Raw genomic sequence first — 22,912 nt, 5'->3', positions numbered from 1 at the left:
GAAGAGGGGAGGGGAGTGGAGAGTAAAGTAAAGGAGAGAAAAAGAGAAGAACGAAAATAAGAGGAGAGTGGAGAGTAAAGTAAAGGAGAGAAAAAGAGAAGAACGAAAAGAAGAGGAGAAGAGTGCAGTGGAGTCGGAAATCTAAGACAGGAGAAGAGATACGAGGTGGAGATGAGTGGGATGGAGATAAGATGCGAAAAAAATAGAGAAGGCGATATGAGATAAAAGCAGAGCGAGCAGAATGAGGTGAGAGGAGAAAGAGAAGAGAAGAACAGAAGGGACTGAAGAGAAGAGGTAGTTGCAGAAAATATCGTCTCAGCGTCAAGAATTGATGCATTGGTCAAATTATCGACATGAAACATTCAATAACATTTTGAAATGTATTACATCGGTTCGAAATGCCTTTTGGCTTAGTTCAGAACAAGGTAAAATCTTCCATGTAAGATCTTTGATTTTACCTGAGATTATACCACTAAAAACACGAATGTAATTTGAATATTTATAAGAATTATCCAATATTTGTCCACTTCTCGGTTCGTTGAAATGGAGACTTTGCAATTTAATATTTCCCCTCCCCTCATCGTTAATTCCAAACTGAATCATTCCGTTTCACACGGCGTGGACAATGAACACAATGGGATAGGTCTAAAACTTACGAAAATTTTCTGCCACCGCAAGGGTTTGAACCTACGACCATCAGATTGAGAGTCCTGGACGGTAAACACTACCCTACAAGCTTTCGCTTCTAGAAGTAAGTAGAAGGAGCTGACCAATGTGAAATGTAGACGCAACTCTCCTCCTACATGTAATGTGCAAAGAATACTTGTTTGTAACAAAGAAAACGAAGGTAGTACGACTCGGCAAAAACATTTAATGGAGAATTGCACATGATGAAAACTTTTCAATCGATATTTGCGGAAGTATCCTTGCATTGAACTCGTGTGGGAAAGGGGTAAAATGAGTATGTCCTGAATTGCCACAAATATAAATATTTATTTCATTAATATTTGTCAATGTCTTTGAAGCAGTACACAATTATCGTTAGAGTATCATAATTCACGATATTATACATGAAAATATCCCTTTTAATGTGTGTCAATTCATTTATTTGTTTATTTTTTATAAATTCCATGTGCAGAACAATGTAGCCACTATACACTGCTATTACAAATAATGTTACCATGCTCTTGTTTATAATAAAAGGAGAATTAAAAAAAAGAACACCTAGTATGGAGGATCGAACGTGGGACCGCTGGCAGCCCAATCGAGAACTCTAACCACTATTTTTTTTTTAAAAAAAGGAAATACCCCCTACACGGATGTATCCCCCACCATTCACTCTTTTTATAACTTTTACACTTTTCAATTCTTACATTTTTCTTTGTTTCTTATCAACTGGACGAACACAAATACCCATGCCTTACCCGGGACTCGAACCCAGAACCCCTGGCGTTGTAGCGCGCTCTGCTAACCACTTCGCCACGGAGGTCGACACCACTACACCACGCCCTTACCTTCGATTGGAACAACAATTTTTAAGTATTCTGTCCCTCCAATATTGTAAATGTCGTTGGGTATACATGTAGTTGACCTTTTACTTTAATTTTGAATTGCTTTCTTGTAGTATAGCAGATCTTCGAGATATAATTTGCGAAGTGATGAAGAAAAACTAGAATATTGGTAGTTGCGAAAATGCGAGTTATTTCTTCTAACTTATTATTGTGATTAGACATTATTAATGGAAAATATCTAGAGGCTTGAACATTGCAGGACGATGTTCTTTTCCTGAGATACTGCAACAGACGAAATGCTTGTTTACTGATGCAAGTGTCGTGTTCAGAACAGTCTTACGAAATGTAGTTGCTGTTGCGTAAGGTAACACGAAATAATTACACTGTTTGCGAACTACCAAACGTTAGACGTAAACAGGCAGAAAATTTTATTCATAAAATCACTTCATATTTGACAGTATGCTGGAGTAAATACTTCTTATTTTTCTTCCTCGATGAAGAACAATTTTTATACTATAGTAACAGTCGTTCTGCTCTTTTTTATTTCTTTTAAATTCTTCCACATTCCTTTCATTCATTCGGTTAAAAATAAATAATAATATTGCTTGCATTTCTGTCATTGACTTAGACCAGGCCCATACGTAGAATTTCTTTGAGGGAGGACCCAGACCCAAATATATATATATATATATATATATATATATATATATATATAAGAGAGAGGGGCTGTTGCGCAAAGGATTATTATTATTATATAAGAGAGAGAGAGAGAGAGAGAGAGAGAGAGAGAGAGAGAGGGAGAGAGACAGAGAGACAGATATTACAAAATAGTTCAACTAGTGCGAGCGCCATTGAAAAGTCATGATAGTTCTATGTTTAGAAAATAATATATTTATAAATTAAATGTTGCGTACTAGGAATTATTATTACAATAAAAAACATGTCTAATTGTGTGTTAAGAATAAAGAGACATTCTCGCATCACGATTGCAGTTCGAAAAAGTCGGGACAGGGATTGAAAGTAACGCACTGTCTGACTAAATCGCTGAATCGGACGTCTGGTAGCCTTGCATCAATGATTATAAAACTAAAACTACCCAATATTGCAGCCTGAAGACTTTTGCGCAAGGAACAGATTCATTTATGTAAGAACAAAATTGAAATTTTTACACATTTCTAATATCGACGATTTTATTTTCGTAGTTATTGATAGGTTCACATTTAAATATTTTTTCAGGGTTCGAGGGGGGCATGGCCCCCATGCCCCCCCCCCCCTGGGTACTGGCCTGACGTAGACAGTGGGAGAGAAATTTTGGAGAATCTTTCTATTAACTTTATTATTTACATCCACCTTATGCTCAGATAGGTTTATTGACAATCATGAACTTTTCGTTTAATATTTGGTTTTAAACGACGGGAGAATATTGGTCAAATTTCCTTTCGTGCTCTTTTGAGAGAATATATACTTCTACAATAGCAATCGCGTTCTGAAACGGTGAAAGAAAAATGACTTGGTTTTCAAAGACAGACAAGCTTGGTAACGTAGCTTGCTGGCGTTCAAAGTGACTCACTCACGCTATTCAAGGCCGCTTCTTATCTCAAAACGCACCCAGCAAGTTACAAGTGACCAGAGTCGAATTTGAAAGAGAATCTGAAGAATGATAGATTTCATCAGAGGCGGCTAGCTCAACATGCAATAGTTTAAGTCATAATTTCTGACAACCAAGAAACCTTATTCAATAAGTATTGGGATAGTAATACGTGTATCCGCTCGTTTTTAACAAAGTAAGCTCGAAGACAATCTGTATTCAATTTGTTTATATTGGCAAATTGGTCAAGCGGAGGTTGTTATAAGGAACTATTTCGTAGATGTTCATGTAACCGTTATAAAATTACAAATAAAGTATATTCACCAGCTTAGATATACTAACAACAAAGAAATAAATTCAGAGTTAAATTTCAAATGCATGTGTATAGAGTAATTCTAGAAGTACAGAGCAATATCAGAGTATTGAACTTCTTTTTGCAGAATAACGTTTACAATATTCACGCGACAGAATAATTAAGAACTCCAAGGGAAACAAGCCTCTAGATATTTTCCATTAATAATGTCTAATCACAATAATAAGTTAGAAGAAATAACTCGCATTTTCGCAACTACCAATATTCTAGTTTTTCTTCATCGCTTCGAAAATTATTTCTCGAAGATATCTGCTATACTACAAGAAAGCAATTCAAAATTAAAGTAAAAGGTCAACTACATGTATACCCAACGACATTTACAATATTGGAGGGACAGAATACTTAAAATTGTTGTTCCAGACGTAGGTAAGGGCGTGGTGTAGTGGTTAGAGTTCTCGATTGGGCTGCCAGCGGTCCCACGTTCGATCCTCCATACTAGGTGTTCTTTTTTATAATTCTCCTTTTATTATAAACAAGAGCATGGTAACATTATTTGTAATAGCAGTGTATAGTGGCTACATTGTTCTGCACATGGAATTTATAAAAAATAAACAAATAAATGAATTGACACACATTAAAAGGGATATTTTCATGTATAATATCGTGAATTATGATACTCTAACGATAATTGTGTACTGCTTCAAAGACATTGACAAATATTAATGAAATAAATATTTATATTTGTGGCAATTCAGGACATACTCATTTTACCACTTTCCCACACGAGTTCAATGCAAGGATACTTCCGCAAATATCGATTGAAAAGTTTTCATCATGTGCAATTCTCCATTAAATGTTTTCGCCGAGTCGTACTACCTTCGTTTTCTTTGTTACAAACAAGTATTCTTTGCACATTACATGTAGGAGGAGAGTTGCGTCTACATTTCACATTCGTCAGCTCCTTCTACTTACTTCTTGAAGCGAAAGCTTGTAGGGTAGTGTTTACCGTCCAGGACTCTCAATCTGATGGTCGTAGGTTCAAACCCTTCCGGTGGCAGAAAATTTTCGTAAGTTTTAGACCTATCCCATTGTGTTCATTGTCCACGCCGTGTGAAACGGAATGATTCAGTTTGGAATTAACGATGGGGGGAGGGGAAATATTAAATTGCAAAGTCTCCATTTCAACGAACCGAGAAGTGGACAAATATTGGATAATTCTTATAAATATTCAAATTACATTCGTGTTTTTAGTGGTATAATCTCAGGTAAAATCAAAGATCTTACATGGAAGATTTTACCTTGTTCTGAACTAAGCCAAAAGGCATTTCGAACCGATGTAATACATTTCAAAATGTTATTGAATGTTTCATGTCGATAATTTGACCAATGCATCAATTCTTGACGCTGAGACGATATTTTCTGCAACTACCTCTTCTCTTCAGTCCCTTCTGTTCTTCTCTTCTCTTTCTCCTCTCACCTCATTCTGCTCGCTCTGCTTTTATCTCATATCGCCTTCTCTATTTTTTTTCGCATCTTATCTCCATCCCACTCATCTCCACCTCGTATCTCTTCTCCTGTCTTAGATTTCCGACTCCACTGCACTCTTCTCCTCTTCTTTTCGTTCTTCTCTTTTTCTCTCCTTTATTGTACTCTCCACTCTCCTCTTATTTTCGTTCTTCTCTTTTTCTCTCCTTTACTTTACTCTCCACTCTCCTCTTCTCGTCTCCTCACTACATCTCCTCTCCTCGTCTATCCTCTCTTTCTTCTCTCCTCTACTTTCCCTCTTCTCCTTTCGCTATCTCTTTTTCCTCTCCTTTGTCACCTTTCGTTTTCTCTCACGTCTTTGTTTTTATTTCTTTCGCGTATTTTATAAATATCTATTGTGCATGTGGCAACCCTGAAATTGAGCCTAACTCTACACGCAACCCACCAACGCCTTGTGTAAATTGGGTTGCCTAGTTTAAAATGTCGTTGTCCTAAAACTTTTGAGACACACTGTACCAGTGTTTGAGATACTTGTTTTGTGTAATTTAAATCAAATGTGTAAATATCTGAAAATTTCTGTTGTCACAGTTAAGCAGTAAACCTGTTCTGTCACCAAGATGCATGTATATATATACAGGGTGATTCTTTATGTAGTTTACAACTTCAATAATTTATAATTATTTCTTGGAACCACATACAGACTTGGTTTATATGTCATTATGCAGTAAAACACTTCAAGTTTTTTATTAGAAATCTGTTATGGTTCAATGTGTGCACCGTTGGTCATCCTGGACACATCCCAAAGAAAGTCAATTTCCTGCCAAACATTAACCAGCATTTCAGGGGTAACATTAGCGATGGCTGATGTGATGCGATCTTGAAGTTCATGAAGATTATGAGATAGGGGAGAGGTGTACACCCTATCTTTCACAAACCCCCACAAAAAAAAAGTCGAGTGGAGTGTAATCCAGATAGACTTTGCCGGTGATGGTGCTCTCACCTTTTCTCTGGAAACAGCGCAAAACACGTTCACTTTGGGACTGTCACGAACCAGCTGCACGTGCTCATGTGGTTTTTCCGTTCTTTCGCTGTACACTTGTTCCTGACTTGGTTTCTTCGAACCAGAACACGCACTTAGCTCTTTCCGCACCAGTCAAAGTCGCCATTTTCAACGATAGACCGGTGGCGCTGCATGTGATCAACTCCGCAACTACACACTACGTGAGTCAAAACTTGAAGTGTTTTGCTGCATAATGACATATAAACCAAGTTTGTATGTGGTTCCAATAAATAATTATAATTTATTGAAGTTGTAAACTACATAAAGAATCACCCTGTATATATATATATATATATATATATATATATATATATAATGTATTATCTGTCTATGTTTGTGAATATGTGTGTGTGTAAAGGAGGAAGGAGGGAGAATGTGTATGTGCGTACATACAATTTGCAAATGAAAATGTAATATTTTGATATTACCTTCTGTAATTGGACACTTGTCTCTGTTGAAGGGAAATAAAAAATAATAATAAATACATCTTTTTTAATGTGAACAAATGTACGGTGTATCCAAATCATGAAAAACTAAATATCTCATTAATAACTTTTATATGAAGACTTTTTTCTCCCCTCTTTATTTACAGATTACCAAGCACTTCCGGGTGTCCAATAATGATGCTTAGTGACTACTTAAATCGACCATCCATTGTTGCAGACCCAGCTATGATGGAATATATGATTGAAGGGATGACAATTCAACAATCGGGAGGAGCTGATGAGTTTTTCACAACGGAGGTGAGAATATACGTCATAGGCATAACTTGGCGGGGACAAAAGGGCAATTGCCACCCTTTTTTAAAAAAATACAAGTTAATGGTATTTTTGTTAATGTCATGTAACCTTAGGAACAAAGGAATATGGTATTTTTTATAATTTTTCTAACGTAAAAGTTATTTAGTAGACTGAACGCTATTTTTATGTAATGGGAGAAACTTTTCGATTCTGCCTCCCCCTCAAAATTAAGCCCTATTTTTGATTCTGCGCCCCTCACAAATTTAGGCCCCCTAAGTTACACCCATCATATACGCTGTTGTAAATTATCTGGGAAAATATACGTTTACTTCTTCACATTATTGAAATATTTTGCACTCTTCAAACTGAAGTTTAAAAAACTGTTGACGGAATGAGCTTTAATTTTCTGTTACAAGAAAATTTTGATGTACATTTTCAGGAAATGGTGCATAATATCACACAAAACCCAAAACATATCAACTGACAAATATATGTTGACTCCAATAACACATTAACGTGCATAAACTGCAAATGATGCACCTTTTGGTGTGTCAAAATACACACAGAAATGCATGAAAGGACACTTTTATCAGCTGATGTTCCGTGTGATGCACTAAAAATGCATAAATTGGGAATATAAGACACAATCATTTCAAAGATAAAATAATACAGAGTTGACTGTCTCAAATGATGCATTAACAGTGTATCAAGTTTGATCTGATGCATTTCGATTACCGTGTGTTATAATTAAAGAAATATAGAGATTTTTTAAAAGTAAAAGATTGAAGTTATATACATATATTTTTAGATAACTCAGTACCTTTTCAAGTCAAATAACCCATATGGAAATGACATGGAGGCTATCGATGTACAGCGTGGTAGGGATCATGGATTGAGGCCATATAATGACTACAGACAGCTTTGTGGATTGCCAAAGGCTACAACCTTTGATGACTTTGCGGATTTCATATCTGAAGAGGTTAGTTAATTGTTTGTAAATATTCCTAGTTTTAAGATGGTTAACTAGATCTATTACTAGTTTCAATTTACAAGATACACTGGAAAAAGTCGAATAGAAAGGTCCTCCTCTATTCAACTTTACATTCACATAGATTGTATTTTTATGCAGTTCGAATACATGCCACTAGGTGGTACCAGCTTCATATCTACATTTGTTTCTTGTTTGATACTAATAGTAAAAGTGACATTTGTATAGTCCAAAGGAGCTAAAAATAAAAATTACAAATCGCTTAATCAGTTTCTACGAGCGAAAGAGACATTGCGAATTGGTATCAACTGCAGTTGTGACTGTTTACGAAGTCGGAAGCTGATATCTGTAGTTTTTATGAAAATGGCGTGAATCAGATTATTGAGTTGAAAAATACTGTTCACAATTTCCTGACATAGATGCATAGTTTTAGGCGGTTTCTACAAAAATGCACATACTTAAGTAATAAAATACCGTATCATTACTCTCCTTAGCAATTGTTACCTTCTGTTAGATCAGTTATTCGTTGGACAAGATTCTGTTATTTTGTAATCACTACAGTTAACCTTATTTTAATGATTGGCATAAAATGCATGATAAAACACATAATTATCAGTTTTAATGACGTGACGAGGCCGTTTGCAGTGGGCTCCGTTACTTTGTAACCCCATATTTTTGTATCATCAAACCTCATTTTCCAAATTTTGTACTACTTTTGTACTACTCAAAAATGCTAAAAATAATTTTTGTGCCACTCAATTTACCGTCGAAAAACAAAAATAAATTTTGGGGTTACAGAGTAACGTCTCAACCTCATCATCGATTTCGGCTAAGTTATCCACATCAAAATAGTGTACTATTTATGTACCATTTTGTACCACTATTTAAAAATTTTGTACCCGTCAGAAACAGCTAGAAAAAAAGGCGGGAAAATTTGCACCTTGCAACCATATATTTTTGTACCGTCTCGATTTTCTTCGAAGAATATTATGCTATTTTTGTACTATTTTTTAAGATTAAACTGTATACACACTACTTTGCAATAAGTGGATATTCGATTTTTATACTGTTCTTAAAAAAAATATTGAAATTTGTATTTATTTCTTAGAGGCAGCAATTCACAGAAAAAAATGGACAAAATGTTATCGAATGTGTGAGGTTTTTGTCTGCTTAATGTTTGAATAAAATGTCTAGAATGTGTACTTTCCAATAAGCCCCTCTATTATTTTTGTACCGTTACGGAAAACACGAAAATAGTTTTTAAATTTTGGATTTTTCATATCAATGTATTAATTCATATGAATACATGGACAAAATATTATTATATTGGTGAGATTAGAACTCCCCAATTCATCAATACAATTTTATAGACATGTACTTTGTATCAAGTCCCTTTCCAGTTTACGTAAAGTCACGAAAAACCCGAGAAACATTTAATAAATTTCACATTCCTCTCAAAGACACGTACTTTACAAGAAAATATGTACCAAATATTAACGAATGTGTGAGTACTTTCGATGAGGCCCCTTTTTAATTTATGTACCGTCACGGAAAACCCGGGAAATATTTTTGAATTCTTACTTCTTCGCTGAGGCAGGAAGTTTACAAGAAACTATAGAACAAATATTATCGAATGTGTGAGGTTTGTATCTAAGTAATCCTTACATAATGTCATATATATAATTACTTTCAATTAAGCCCGTTTATGATTTTTGTTTCGTCACAAAAATCCGGAAAATATTTTAAAACTCTTACTTCTTCGCTGAGACACGAAATTTACAAGAAACTATGGACCAAATTATATCGAGTGTGTGAGCTTTGTATCTAAGTAATTTCTAAATAAAATCTCCTATACGATTACTTTCTATTGAGATAGTTTTTTATTTGTGTACCGCCACGGAGAACCCGGGAAATATTTTTGAATTCTTACTTCTTCGTTGAGGCACGAAATTCACAAGAAACCAACGACCAAATATTATCGAGTGTGGGAGGTTTGTATCTAACTAATCATTAAATAAAATATTCTATGTGATTACTTTTTATTAAGCCCATTTTTTATTTTTTTACCTTCACGGAAAACCCGGGAAATATTTTCGAATTCTTACGTCTTCGCTAAGACAACAAATTCGGAAGAAAGCATCGACCAAATATTATCGAGTGTTTGAGTTAGTATCTAAGTAATGTTTAAATAAAATCCTCTATGTGATTACTTTCTATTAAGCCCGTTTATTATCTTTGTAACGTCACGAAAAATCCCGGAAATATTTTTTAATTCTTACTTCTACGCTGAGACACGAAATTCACATGAAACCATCGAACAGATAATATCGTGTGTGTGAGGTTTGTATCTAAGTAATCTTTAAATAAAATCTTCTATGTGATTACTTTTTTTAAGCCCAATTTTTATTGTGTACCTTCACGGAAAACTTGGGAAAAATTTTGATTTCTTATTTCTTCGGTGAGTCAATATTCAGAACAAGCAATGGACCAAATATTATCGAGTGTGAGGATTGTATCTAAGTAATCTTTATATAAAATCTTCTATGTCAATGGTTTCTATTAAGCCCATTATTTAGTTTTGTACCGTCACGGAAAACCCGGAAAATATTTTTGAATACTTACTTCTTCGCTGAGACAGAAAATTCACAAGAAACCATCCACCAAATATTATCGAGTGTGTGAGGTATGTATCTAAGGAAAATTTAAATAAAATCTTCTATGTTCACAACAACCTATAGAAAATATATAATCGAGTGTGTGAGGTTTGTATCTAAGTAATATTTATATAAAATCTTCTATGTGAATAGTTTCTACTAAGCCCGTTTTTAAGTTTTGTACCGTCACGGAAAACCAGGAAAATATTTTTGAATACTTAAATCTTCGCTGAGACACGTAATTCAGAACACACAATTGACCAAATATTATCGAGTGTGTTACAATTGTATCTAAGTAATCTTTATATAAAATCTTCTATGTGAATAGTTTTTTAAGCCCGCTTTTTATTTCTGTACCGTCACAGAAAACCCGGAAAATATTTTTGAAAGTAGTGTAATTGAGGGTATTATAAACCCGAGAAAGTATGAACCCCCCTCAGGCAGATTTAGCTACACTTAAAACAAGCTCAACATGCCCATATGAGTTTTTTGCTCAAGTGTGGAACCCTGTCAAATCCAAGATTTTTGTAAAAATGCCCTCGGGAATTTCCTGTGAAAGTATGACCCCCCTCAGAATGATTTGACTAAACTTACAAAAGGCACTTCTGTGAGATTGTTGTCCATAAGCTTGTTAAAAATAAGCCCCTTTTGATATTGTTTTTGGCTACACTTAAAACTAGAGCAAACGTATTAACACCCCCCCCCACACACACACACACAAAGCACACCCACCCACCCACACACACCCACACAAGTAGTGTAATTGAGGGTATTATAAACCCCACTTATAAGTGTAGAAAACAAGAGGTCATTTGATTAAACAGCCCGATTTGCCTACACTTAAAATTATGCCAAGATGCCCTTATTCCCCAATTCTTCAAGTGTGATATGCTCTTAATTCTAAGAATTTTGAATCCTAGTGTAGAAAAGAAGAGTTCATATGCCCCGATTTGCCCATACTTAAAACTATGTCAAGTACCCATATGATTTTATTGTTTATAGTGTGTTATTCTGTCAAAATCCCAAGAATCCTGAATTCTAGTGTAGAAATGAAGAACTCCCCTCAGACAGATTTGCCCATGTGTGTAAAGGCTACATCTGCCAGATTGTTGTCCATAAACTTGTCAAAAATATGCCCCTCTTGATATTGTTTTGGCTACACTTAAAACTAAGCCAAGATACACACACACACACACACACACACACACACAAAGCACATTGTTGAACCCAACTGATATTTTTTATTAAGTATAGAGTTTTGATTTGAACCCCAAGAAATTTTATATAAATACCAAAGCCAAAAAATATTAACACACATACACACACACACACACTAAATATACAAAACACACTGCTGAACCCAACTGATATTTTTTTATTAAGCATAGAATTTTGAATTGAAGCCCAGGAAATTTTATATAATAAACAACAACAAAAATGCCGAATCAAAAATATTGTAATCAATGCAATGAGAATATATCCAGCCCCAATTGGGTTAAGCACCAAAAGAATTGTAATCCAGATAAAAGCAGAATTCTCACAAAAATATGCCCAAAATGCCATAGAAAATATAACATGAAATATTTCTCTTATACTTGTTCTGCACAGACATCAACATTTCCAAACAAAATTGATTGGAAATATTTGTGTGATTGCCCTGTATAACTTAGATTGCAAGGCCATATTTTGTAATTTTCTAGACCAGGAGCTAGACCCTGTGCACCAGAAACAGGCCATAAAATGCCTCTCCACAAATTATGTGAGCATCATGGAGCACACAATACACTTTACAATTTTGAGAATCTCAATTTAAATTCAGGAACAAGAGATTTGGATTTGATGTATCTGGAATTATCTCTTCTTTCAAAAAATGTTTGCATCTTGAATCAACCTGCAAACAATATTACATGTTAGGCTGGGCTATCTCAACAGCAGAGGCATGCAGCTTAGTGGTTTCCCGCACTCACACTCTGTAAATACATTCCATGATTTTATTATCCTATTAAAGCACCCAATGCTGCAATTTTTAAATTTTTGCTGAAGAAGATACATGATTATCTCAGTCATGTTCAACATCTGAGAATTGTATGCATCAAAATATTGCAGGTGATGATTAAAATCTGCACCACTATACAACATTCCACTATCTGTTGTAACAAATTCTGCCTTTTGGAACTTATCCAGATGCATCATCAAAAATCTAAAATGTTTCCAGTTTGAGCTCTGATTGGGAAGAATCTCAAAATCATAGAATCTCCCCACACTTGCATGATTTGAAAACCATCCTCCATAATAGGAAAAATCAATATAATAATAAAAAAACAACAAACTGTCCCACAATTCTCCTTCAAGAATTATACTTGTGGCACTCAAAATCAGTGATGTATTTCAAGTTTAGATAATTGAATTTTTGTGTGCTGTTCAGGGCCCAGCGGAACTCTGTTTCTTTATTGATTGAAAATAAATCATAGTCTGAGAGTGTTGAGAATCTAATTTTGAAATCAGGAAGAAGAGATTCAGATCTAATATATTTTGCAACATCTCTTCTGTCAAAAAATGACATGAGCAGTGATCCTATTGTGCACCTACACAATTGTGGAGAGCAATCATGTAGATATAAACAGAAATTGTACATGGCTCTGTGTACCTCCCGATCAGAATTTGAGGTTGAGATTTAAAGATTGCAAAAAATTGCAGTTTAAAGGTTAAAAATATCTCAAATCATGAAATTTTATCTTCAAACTCAGCAAATACAGAATAATCTCATTTGCATTTATGACCCCTGAGATATATTTTTCCCTTCTAACAAAATCCGCACCAGAAAACACCAAGCCTGTATCTGTGGTTACAAATTCAAAATCATCATAGGATTTCAAATAAGTATCATAATTTAAATGTTTCCAGTTCTCAGATATGTCAAATGGGATATGAAAACAATACATTGATTCAAAATATTTTGTTGTGAACCAATATTTTTTTCTGTAACAATCATAAAAACCTACAAACAGCCCAACAATTCTCCTGTGCAACAGATATATGTATTTTTCCTTCTTGCCCAACAATCCCAGATGTATGCATCCAAATTCATGGTCACTGTCAAGCACCCACCTAAATTCTGTCTCATTTCTAACTGCAAACACATCATATTCACATAAATCGGAAAATGTAAGCTTGAACTTTTCCAACAGTGATTCCGATTGTATATATTGTGACAAATTCCTTCTCTCAAAAAAAACATTGCAACAAGTGCTGTGTGTTATCCTTCTAAAACAATGACACATTCAAAAATGCAATGCTGTAATTTTTTAAGAGCATGCCCAACACTATGCTTAATAATATGCAAGGCACTGTGCCTAGACAAAACCTCTTGGAATGAAACATGCAGGTGTGGGGAACAATTATCTAAGCTCCCAATAATACATACATAGTTGCCACAGTTCCAATTTTGCAATATTGTTCAGCAAACATATATCCCGGGCAGTGTGATTTGGAAATAAATCGGGATTATCAGCAACAAAGGAACAATATTATTAAGCATAGTGTTGGGCATGCTCTTAAAAAATTACAGCATTGCATTTTTGAATGTGTCATTGCTTTAGAAGGATAACACACAGCACTTGTTGCAATGTTTTTTTTGAGAGAAGGAATTTGTCACAATATATACAATCGGAATCACTGTTGGAAAAGTTCAAGCTTACATTTTCCGATTTATGTGAATATGATGTGTTTGCAGTTAGAAATGAGACAGAATTTAGGTGGGTGCTTGACAGTGACCATGAATTTGGATGCATACATCTGGGATTGTTGGGCAAGAAGGAACAAATACATATATCTGTTGCACAGGAGAATTGTTGGGCTGTTTGTAGGTTTTTATGATTGTTACAGAAAAAAATATTGGTTCACAACAAAATATTTTGAATCAATGTATTGTTTTCATATCCCATTTGACATATCTGAGAACTGGAAACATTTAAATTATGATACTTATTTGAAATCCTATGATGATTTTGAATTTGTAACCACAGATACAGGCTTGGTGTTTTCTGGTGCGGATTTTGTTAGAAGGGAAAAATATATCTCAGGGGTCATAAATGCAAATGAGATTATTCTGTATTTGCTGAGTTTGAAGATAAAATTTCATGATTTGAGATATTTTTAACCTTTAAACTGCAATTTTTTGCAATCTTTAAATCTCAACCTCAAATTCTGATCGGGAGGTACACAGAGCCATGTACAATTTCTGTTTATATCTACATGATTGCTCTCCACAATTGTGTAGGTGCACAATAGGATCACTGCTCATGTCATTTTTTGACAGAAGAGATGTTGCAAAATATATTAGATCTGAATCTCTTCTTCCTGATTTCAAAATTAGATTCTCAACACTCTCAGACTATGATTTATTTTCAATCAATAAAGAAACAGAGTTCCGCTGGGCCCTGAACAGCACACAAAAATTCAATTATCTAAACTTGAAATACATCACTGATTTTGAGTGCCACAAGTATAATTCTTGAAGGAGAATTGTGGGACAGTTTGTTGTTTTTTTATTATTATATTGATTTTTCCTATTATGGAGGATGGTTTTCAAATCATGCAAGTGTGGGGAGATTCTATGATTTTGAGATTCTTCCCAATCAGAGCTCAAACTGGAAACATTTTAGATTTTTGATGATGCATCTGGATAAGTTCCAAAAGGCAGAATTTGTTACAACAGATAGTGGAATGTTGTATAGTGGTGCAGATTTTAATCATCACCTGCAATATTTTGATGCATACAATTCTCAGATGTTGAACATGACTGAGATAATCATGTATCTTCTTCAGCAAAAATTTAAAAATTGCAGCATTGGGTGCTTTAATAGGATAATAAAATCATGGAATGTATTTACAGAGTGTGAGTGCGGGAAACCACTAAGCTGCATGCCTCTGCTGTTGAGATAGCCCAGCCTAACATGTAATATTGTTTGCAGGTTGATTCAAGATGCAAACATTTTTTGAAAGAAGAGATAATTCCAGATACATCAAATCCAAATCTCTTGTTCCTGAATTTAAATTGAGATTCTCAAAATTGTAAAGTGTATTGTGTGCTCCATGATGCTCACATAATTTGTGGAGAGGCATTTTATGGCCTGTTTCTGGTGCACAGGGTCTAGCTCCTGGTCTAGAAAATTACAAAATATGGCCTTGCAATCTAAGTTATACAGGGCAATCACACAAATATTTCCAATCAATTTTGTTTGGAAATGTTGATGTCTGTGCAGAACAAGTATAAGAGAAATATTTCATGTTATATTTTCTATGGCATTTTGGGCATATTTTTGTGAGAATTCTGCTTTTATCTGGATTACAATTCTTTTGGTGCTTAACCCAATTGGGGCTGGATATATTCTCATTGCATTGATTACAATATTTTTGATTCGGCATTTTTGTTGTTGTTTATTATATAAAATTTCCTGGGCTTCAATTCAAAATTCTATGCTTAATAAAAAAATATCAGTTGGGTTCAGCAGTGTGTTTTGTATATTTAGTGTGTGTGTGTGTGTATGTGTGTTAATATTTTTTGGCTTTGGTATTTATATAAAATTTCTTGGGGTTCAAATCAAAACTCTATACTTAATAAAAAATATCAGTTGGGTTCAACAATGTGCTTTGTGTGTGTGTGTGTGTGTGTGTGTGTGTATCTTGGCTTAGTTTTAAGTGTAGCCAAAACAATATCAAGAGGGGCATGTTTTTGACAAGTTTATGGACAACAATCTGGCAGATGTAGCCTTTACACACATGGGCAAATCTGTCTGAGGGGAGTTCTTCATTTCTACACTAGAATTCAGGATTCTTGGGATTTTGACAGAATAACACACTATAAACAATAAAATCATATGGGTACTTGACATAGTTTTAAGTGTGGGCAAATCGGGGCATATGAACACTTCTTTTCTACACTAGGATTCAAAATTCTTAGAATTAAGAGCATATCACACTTGAAGAATTGGGGAATAAGGGCATCTTGGCATAATTTTAAGTGTAGGCAAATCGGGCTGTTTAATCAAATGACCTCTTGTTTTCTACACTTATAAGTGGGGTTTATAATACCCTCAATTACACTACTTGTGTGGGTGTGTGTGGGTGGGTGGGTGTGCTTTGTGTGTGTGTGTGTGTGGGGGGGGGGGTGTTAATACGTTTGCTCTAGTTTTAAGTGTAGCCAAAAACAATATCAAAAGGGGCTTATTTTTAACAAGCTTATGGACAACAATCTCACAGAAGTGCCTTTTGTAAGTGTAGTCAAATCATTCTGAGGGGGGTCATACTTTCACAGGAAATTCCCGAGGGCATTTTTACAAAAATCTTGGATTAGACAGGGTTCCACACTTGAGCAAAAAACTCATATGGGCATGTTGAGCTTGTTTTAAGTGTAGCTAAATCTGCCCGAGGGGGGTTCATACTTTCTCGGGTTTATAATACCCTCAATTACACTACCTTTGAATACTTACATCTTCGCTGAGACACGAAATTCAGAAAAAACAATGAACTAAATATTATCGAATGTGTGAGGTATGTATCTAAGTAATATTCGTATAAAGTCATCTATATAATTACTTCCTATTAAGCCCGTTTATGACCTTTGTACCGTGACGAAAAATCCGGGAAATATTTTTAAATTCTTACTTCTTCGCTGAGACACGAAATTCACAAGAAACCATCGACCAGATGTTATCGAGTGTGTGATTTTTTTATCTCAGTAATCTTTAAATCTTCTATGTGATTTCCTCTTATTATGACCATTTTTTATTTTTGTACTTTCACGGAAAACCCGGGAAATATTTATGAATTTCTATTTCTTCGCTGCGAAACAAAATTCAGAACAAACTATGGACGAATGTGTGAGGTTTGTATCCAAGTAATCTTTATATAAATTTATCAACAAAATTAATTTCAGTTAAGCCCTTTTTTGTTTTTTGTACTGTCACGGAAAACCCCTGAAATATTTTTGAATTCTTACTTCTTCGCCGAGACACGAAATTCAGAAAAACTATGGACCAAATATTATAAAAAATGTGAGGTTTGTATCCAAGTAATCTTCGTATAAAGTCATCTATATAATTACTTCTTATTAAGCCTGTTTATGATTTTTGGACCGTCACGAAAAATCCGGGAAATATTTTTTAAATCTTACTTCTTTGCTGAGACACGATATTCAGAACAAACAATGGACCAAATATTATCGAGTGTGTGAGGTTTGTATCTAAGTAATATTTAAATAAAATCTCCAATGTGATTACTTTCTAATAAGTCCATTTTTTATTTTTGTACCGTCTCGGAGAACCGTGGAAATATTTTTGAATTCTTACTTCTTCGCTGAGACACGAAGTTCACAACAAACTATAGAAAAAATATAGTCGAGTGTGTGAGGTTTGTATCTAAATAATATTTATATAAAGTCATCTATAGAATTACTTTCTATTAAGTCTGTTTTTGATTTTTGTACCGTCACGTAATATTCGGGAAATATTTTTTAATTCTTACGTCTTTGCTGAGACACGAAATTCTGAACAAACAATGGACCAAATAGTATCGAGTGTGTGACGATTGTATATAAGTACTCTATATATAAAATCTTCTATGTGAATAGTTTTTATAAAGACCGTTTTTTATTGTTTTACCGTCACGGAAAATCCGGAAAATATTTTTGAGTACTTACATCTTCGATGAGACACGAAATTCAGAAAAAAACTATGAACCAAATATTATCGAATGTGTGAGGTATGTATCTAAGTAATATTCGTATAAAGTCATCTATATAATTACTTCCTATTAAGCCCGTTGATGACCTTTGTACCGTCACGAAAAATCCGGGAAATATTTTGAAATTCTTACTTCTTCGCTGAGACACGAAGTTCACAAGAAACCATCGACCAGGTATTATCGAGTGTGTGAGGTTTGTATCTAAGTTATCTTTAAATAAAGACTCCTATCTGATTACTTTCTATTAAGCCCGTTTTTTCTTTTTGTACCGCAACGGGAAATCCTGGAAAAATTTTTGAATTCTTACTTCTTCTCTGAGATACGAAATTCACAAGAAACCATCGACTAAATATTATCTAGTGTGTGAGGTTTGTATGTAACTAATATTTAAATAAAATCCTCCATGTGATTACTTTCTATTAAGCTTGTTTTTTTTTATTTTTGTGCTGTCACGATAAATCCGTGATTTTTTAAAAATTCTTTCTTCTTCTCTGAGACAAGAATTTCACAAGAAATTATGGACCAAATATTATTCAGTGTGTGAGCTTTAAAACTATGCCATCTTTAAAAAAATCTCCTATTTGATTACTTTTTATTAAGATCGTATTTTATTTTTTACGGTCACGTAAAACCCTGGAAATATCTTTGAATTCTTACTTCTTCGCTGAGACACGAAATTCGGAACAAACTATGGACCAAATATTATCGAATGTGTGAGGTTTGTATCTAAGTAATCTTCAAATAATGTCTTCTATATAATTACTAACTGTTAAGCCCGTTTATGATTTTTGTACCTTCACGAAATATCCGGGAAATATTTTTAAATTCTTACTTCTTCGCTAAGACACGAAATTAAACTGCAAACCATCGAGCAGATATTATGGAGTGTGTGCGGCTTGTATCTATGTATTCTATATATAACATTTTCAATATGATTACTTTCTATTAAGACCGTTTTTAATTTTTGTACCGCCACGGAGAAGTCGGGAAATATTTTTAAATATTTAATTCTTTGCTGAGACACGAAATTCACAAGATACCATCGACCAAATATTATGGAGTGTGTGAGCCCTGTATGTAAGTAATCTTCATATAAAATCTTCTATGTGAAAACTTTCTATTAAGCACTTTTTTGATTTTTGTACCGCCACGGAAAACACGGGAAATATTTTTGAATTCTTACTTCTTCGCTGAGATATAAAATTCTCAAGAAACCATCGACCAAATATTATCCAGTGTGTAAGGTTTGTATCTAACTAATATTTAAATAAAATCTTCTATGTGATTACTTTCTAATAAGTCCGTTTTTGAGTTTTGTACCGTCACGGAAATGCAGGATTTTTAAAAATAAAGAACGGCCTTAATAGAAAGTAATCATATAGAAGATTTTATTTAAAGATTACTTAGATACAAACCTCACACACTCGATAATATTTGGTTAACAGTTTTTTTTTTTTTTGTGAATTTCGTGACTCAGAGAAGAAGTAAGAATTCAAAAATATTTTCCTGGTTTTCCGTTACGTTACAAAAAACGGGCTTAATAGAAACTAATCCCATAGAAGATTTTATATAAAGATTACTTAGATCCAAACCTCACAAACTCGATAATATTTGGTCAAATGTTTGTTCTGAATTTTGTGTCTCAGCGAAGAAGTAAGAACTAAAAAATATATCCCGGATTTCTCGTGACGGAACAAAAATAAAAAAACGGACTTAATTGAAAGTAATTATATAGATGACTTTATATAAAGTATTCTTAGATACTAACCTCACACACTCGATTATATTTGGTCTATGGTTTCTTGTGAACTTCGTGTCTCAGTAAAGAAGTAAGAGTTCAAAAATCTTTCCCGGATTTTTCGTGACGGTACAAAAATCAAACACGGGCTTAATTGAAAGTAATTATGTAGACCAATTGATATAAAGATAACTTAGATACAAACCTCACACACTCGATAATATTTGGTGGATGGTTTTCTGTGAATTTCGTGTCTCAGCAAAGAAGTAAGTATTCAAAAATATTTTGCGGGTTTTCCGTGAAGGTATAAAACTAAAAAATGAGCTTAATAGAAACTACTCACATAGAAGACTTTATATAAAAATTACTTAGATATAATCCTCACACACTCGATAATAGTTGGTCCGTTGTTTGTTCTGAATTTCGAGTCTCAGCAAAGAAGGAAGAATACAAAAATATTACCAGGATTTTCCGTGACGGTATGTAATTAAACAACGGGCTTAAGAGAAAGTAATCAGTCAGAAGATTTTATTTAAAGATTACTTAAATACAAGTCTCACACACTCGATACTATTTGGTCGATGCTTTCTTCTGAATTTCGTGTCTCAGCAAAGAAGAAAGAACTTAAGATATTTCCTTGGTTTTCCGTGACGGCACAAAAATAACAAACGGGCTTAATGGAAAGTAATCACATAGAAAATTTTATACTTAGATACAAAACCCCACACATTCGATAATATTTGGTCTATAGTTTCTTGTGAACTTCGTGTCTCAGGGAATAAGTAAGAATTCAAAAATAATTCCCGGGTTTTTCGTGACGGTATAAAACTAAAAAATGGGTTTAAAAAGTATTCACATAGAAGATTTTATATAAAAATTACTTAGATACAATCCTCACACACTCGATAATAGTTGGTCCATTTTTTGTTCTGAATTTCGAGCGAGTCTCAGCAAAGAAGGAAGAATTAAAAAATATTTCCCGGATTTTTTGTGACGGTACAAAAATAAAAAACGCGGGCTTAAGAAAAAGTAGTTATATAGATGATTTTATATAAATATTACTTAGATACAAACTTCACACATTCGATAATATTTGGTCTATAGTTCCTTGTGAACTTCGTGTCTCAGGGAATACGTAAGAATTCAAAAATAATTCCCGGGTTTTCCGTGACGGTACAAAAATCAAAAACGGGATCAATAGAAAGTAATCACATAGAAGATTTTATATAAATATTACTTAGATACAAAACTCACACATTTGATAATGTTTGGTCTATAGTTTCTTGTGAACTTCGTGTCTCAGCAAAGAAGTAATAATTCAAAAATATTTCCCTGTTTCTCCGTGATGGTAAAAAAAATTAAAAACGGGCTTATTATAAAGTAATCACATAGACGATTTTATATAAAGATTAATTAGATACACACCTTTATATTTGATAATGTTTGGTCTATAGTTTGTGTGAACTTTGTGTCTCAGCCAATGGGTAAGAATTCAAAAATATTTCCCGGATGTTTCGTGACAGTACAAAAATCATGAACGGGCTTAATTGAAAATAATAATGTAGATGGTTTTTTATAAAGATTACTTAGATACATACCTCACACATTCGAAGATATTCGGTCTATAGTTTCTTGTGAACTTCGTGTCTTAGCGAAGAAGTGAGAATTAAAAAATATTTCCCGGATTTTTTGTGACGGTACAAAAATAAAAAAAGCGGGCTTAAGAGAAACTAGTTATATAGATGATTTTATATAAATACTACTAAGATACAAACTTCACACACTCGATTATATTTCGTCTATAGTTTGTTGTGAACTTCGTATCTCAGCGAAGAATTAAGAATTCAAAAATATTTTACGGGTTTTTCGTGACGGTACAAAAATAAAAAATGGGCTTAAAAAAGTATTCACATAGAATATTTTATTAAAATTTACTTAGATACAAGCCGCAGACACTCGATATTGATTGGTCAACAGTTTCTTGTGACTTTCGTGTCTAAGCAAAAAAGTAAGAATTCAAAAATATTTCCCGGGTTTTCCATTACTGTACAAAAATCAAAAACCGACTTAATTGAAAGTAATTATGTATATAAATTTATGTAAAGATTACATGGATAAAAACCTCACACATTCGATAATATTTGGTACATAGTTTGTTCTGAATTTTATGTCTCAGCGAAGAAGTAAGATTTTAAAAATATTTCCCGGATTTTTCTTGACGGTACAAAAATCATAAACGGGCTTAATAGTAAGTAATTTTATAGATGACTCTATACGAAGATTACTCAGATACAAACCTCACACATTCGATAATATTTGGTACATAGTTTGTTCTGAATTTCATGTCTCAGCGAAGAAGTAAGAATTCAAAAATATTTCCCTGGGTTTCCGTGACGGTACAAAAATAAAAAATGGGCTTAAAAAAAAAGTAAGCACATAGAAAATGTTATATAGAGATTACTTAGATACAAGCTGCAGACACTCGATATTGATTGGTCAACAGTTTCTTGTGACTTTCGTGTATAAGCGAAAAAGTAAGAATTCAAAAATATTTCCCGGGTTTTCCATGACTGTACAAAAATCAAAAACAGACTTAATTGAAAGTAATTATGTAGATAAATTTATGTAAAGATTACATGGATACAAACCTCACACATTCGATAATATTTAGTCCATAGTTTGTTCTGAATTTTGTCTCTCAGCGAAGAAATAAGAATTCAAAAATATTTCCCGGGATTTCCGTGAAGGTACAAAAATAAAAAATGGGCTTAATAAAAATAAATCACATAGAAGATTTTATTTAAAGATTACTTAGATACAAACCTCACACACTCGATAATATCTGTTCGATGGTTTACTGTGAATTTCGTATCACAGCGAAGAAGTAAGAATTCAAAGATATTTCCAGGGTTTACCGTGACCGCAAAAAAAAAAAAAAAACGGACTTAATAGAAAGTAATCAGACTGAAGATTTTATTTAAATATTATTTAGATTCGGAGATCTCTCACTGGATAATATTTGGTCCATAGTTTCTTGTGAATTTTGTCTCTCATCGAAGAAGAAAGATTTTTAAAAATCCCGGATTTTTCGT

The 22,912-nt window shown here is 33.7% G+C and overlaps 1 protein-coding gene across 1 annotated transcript in view; it reads left to right on the top strand.

Annotated features, from left to right (window-relative positions):
- Positions 1–22,912, top strand: part of LOC145977930 (salivary peroxidase/catechol oxidase-like) — a 101,404-nt gene that overhangs the window by 69,154 nt on the left and 9,338 nt on the right. The window contains exons 10-11 of the mRNA XM_083110258.1: positions 6,550–6,700; positions 7,506–7,676. Of these exons, the coding sequence (XP_082966384.1) occupies positions 6,550–6,700; positions 7,506–7,676 (322 nt within the window). The remainder of the gene's footprint in view (positions 1–6,549; positions 6,701–7,505; positions 7,677–22,912) is intronic.

This window comes from Lepisma saccharinum, chromosome 24 (genome assembly GCF_977018435.1).
Source record: "Lepisma saccharinum chromosome 24, izLepSacc3.1, whole genome shotgun sequence".
NCBI classification, from domain to species: domain Eukaryota; kingdom Metazoa; phylum Arthropoda; class Insecta; order Zygentoma; family Lepismatidae; genus Lepisma; species Lepisma saccharinum.
This window is presented reverse-complemented; position numbering and strand designations above follow the sequence as displayed.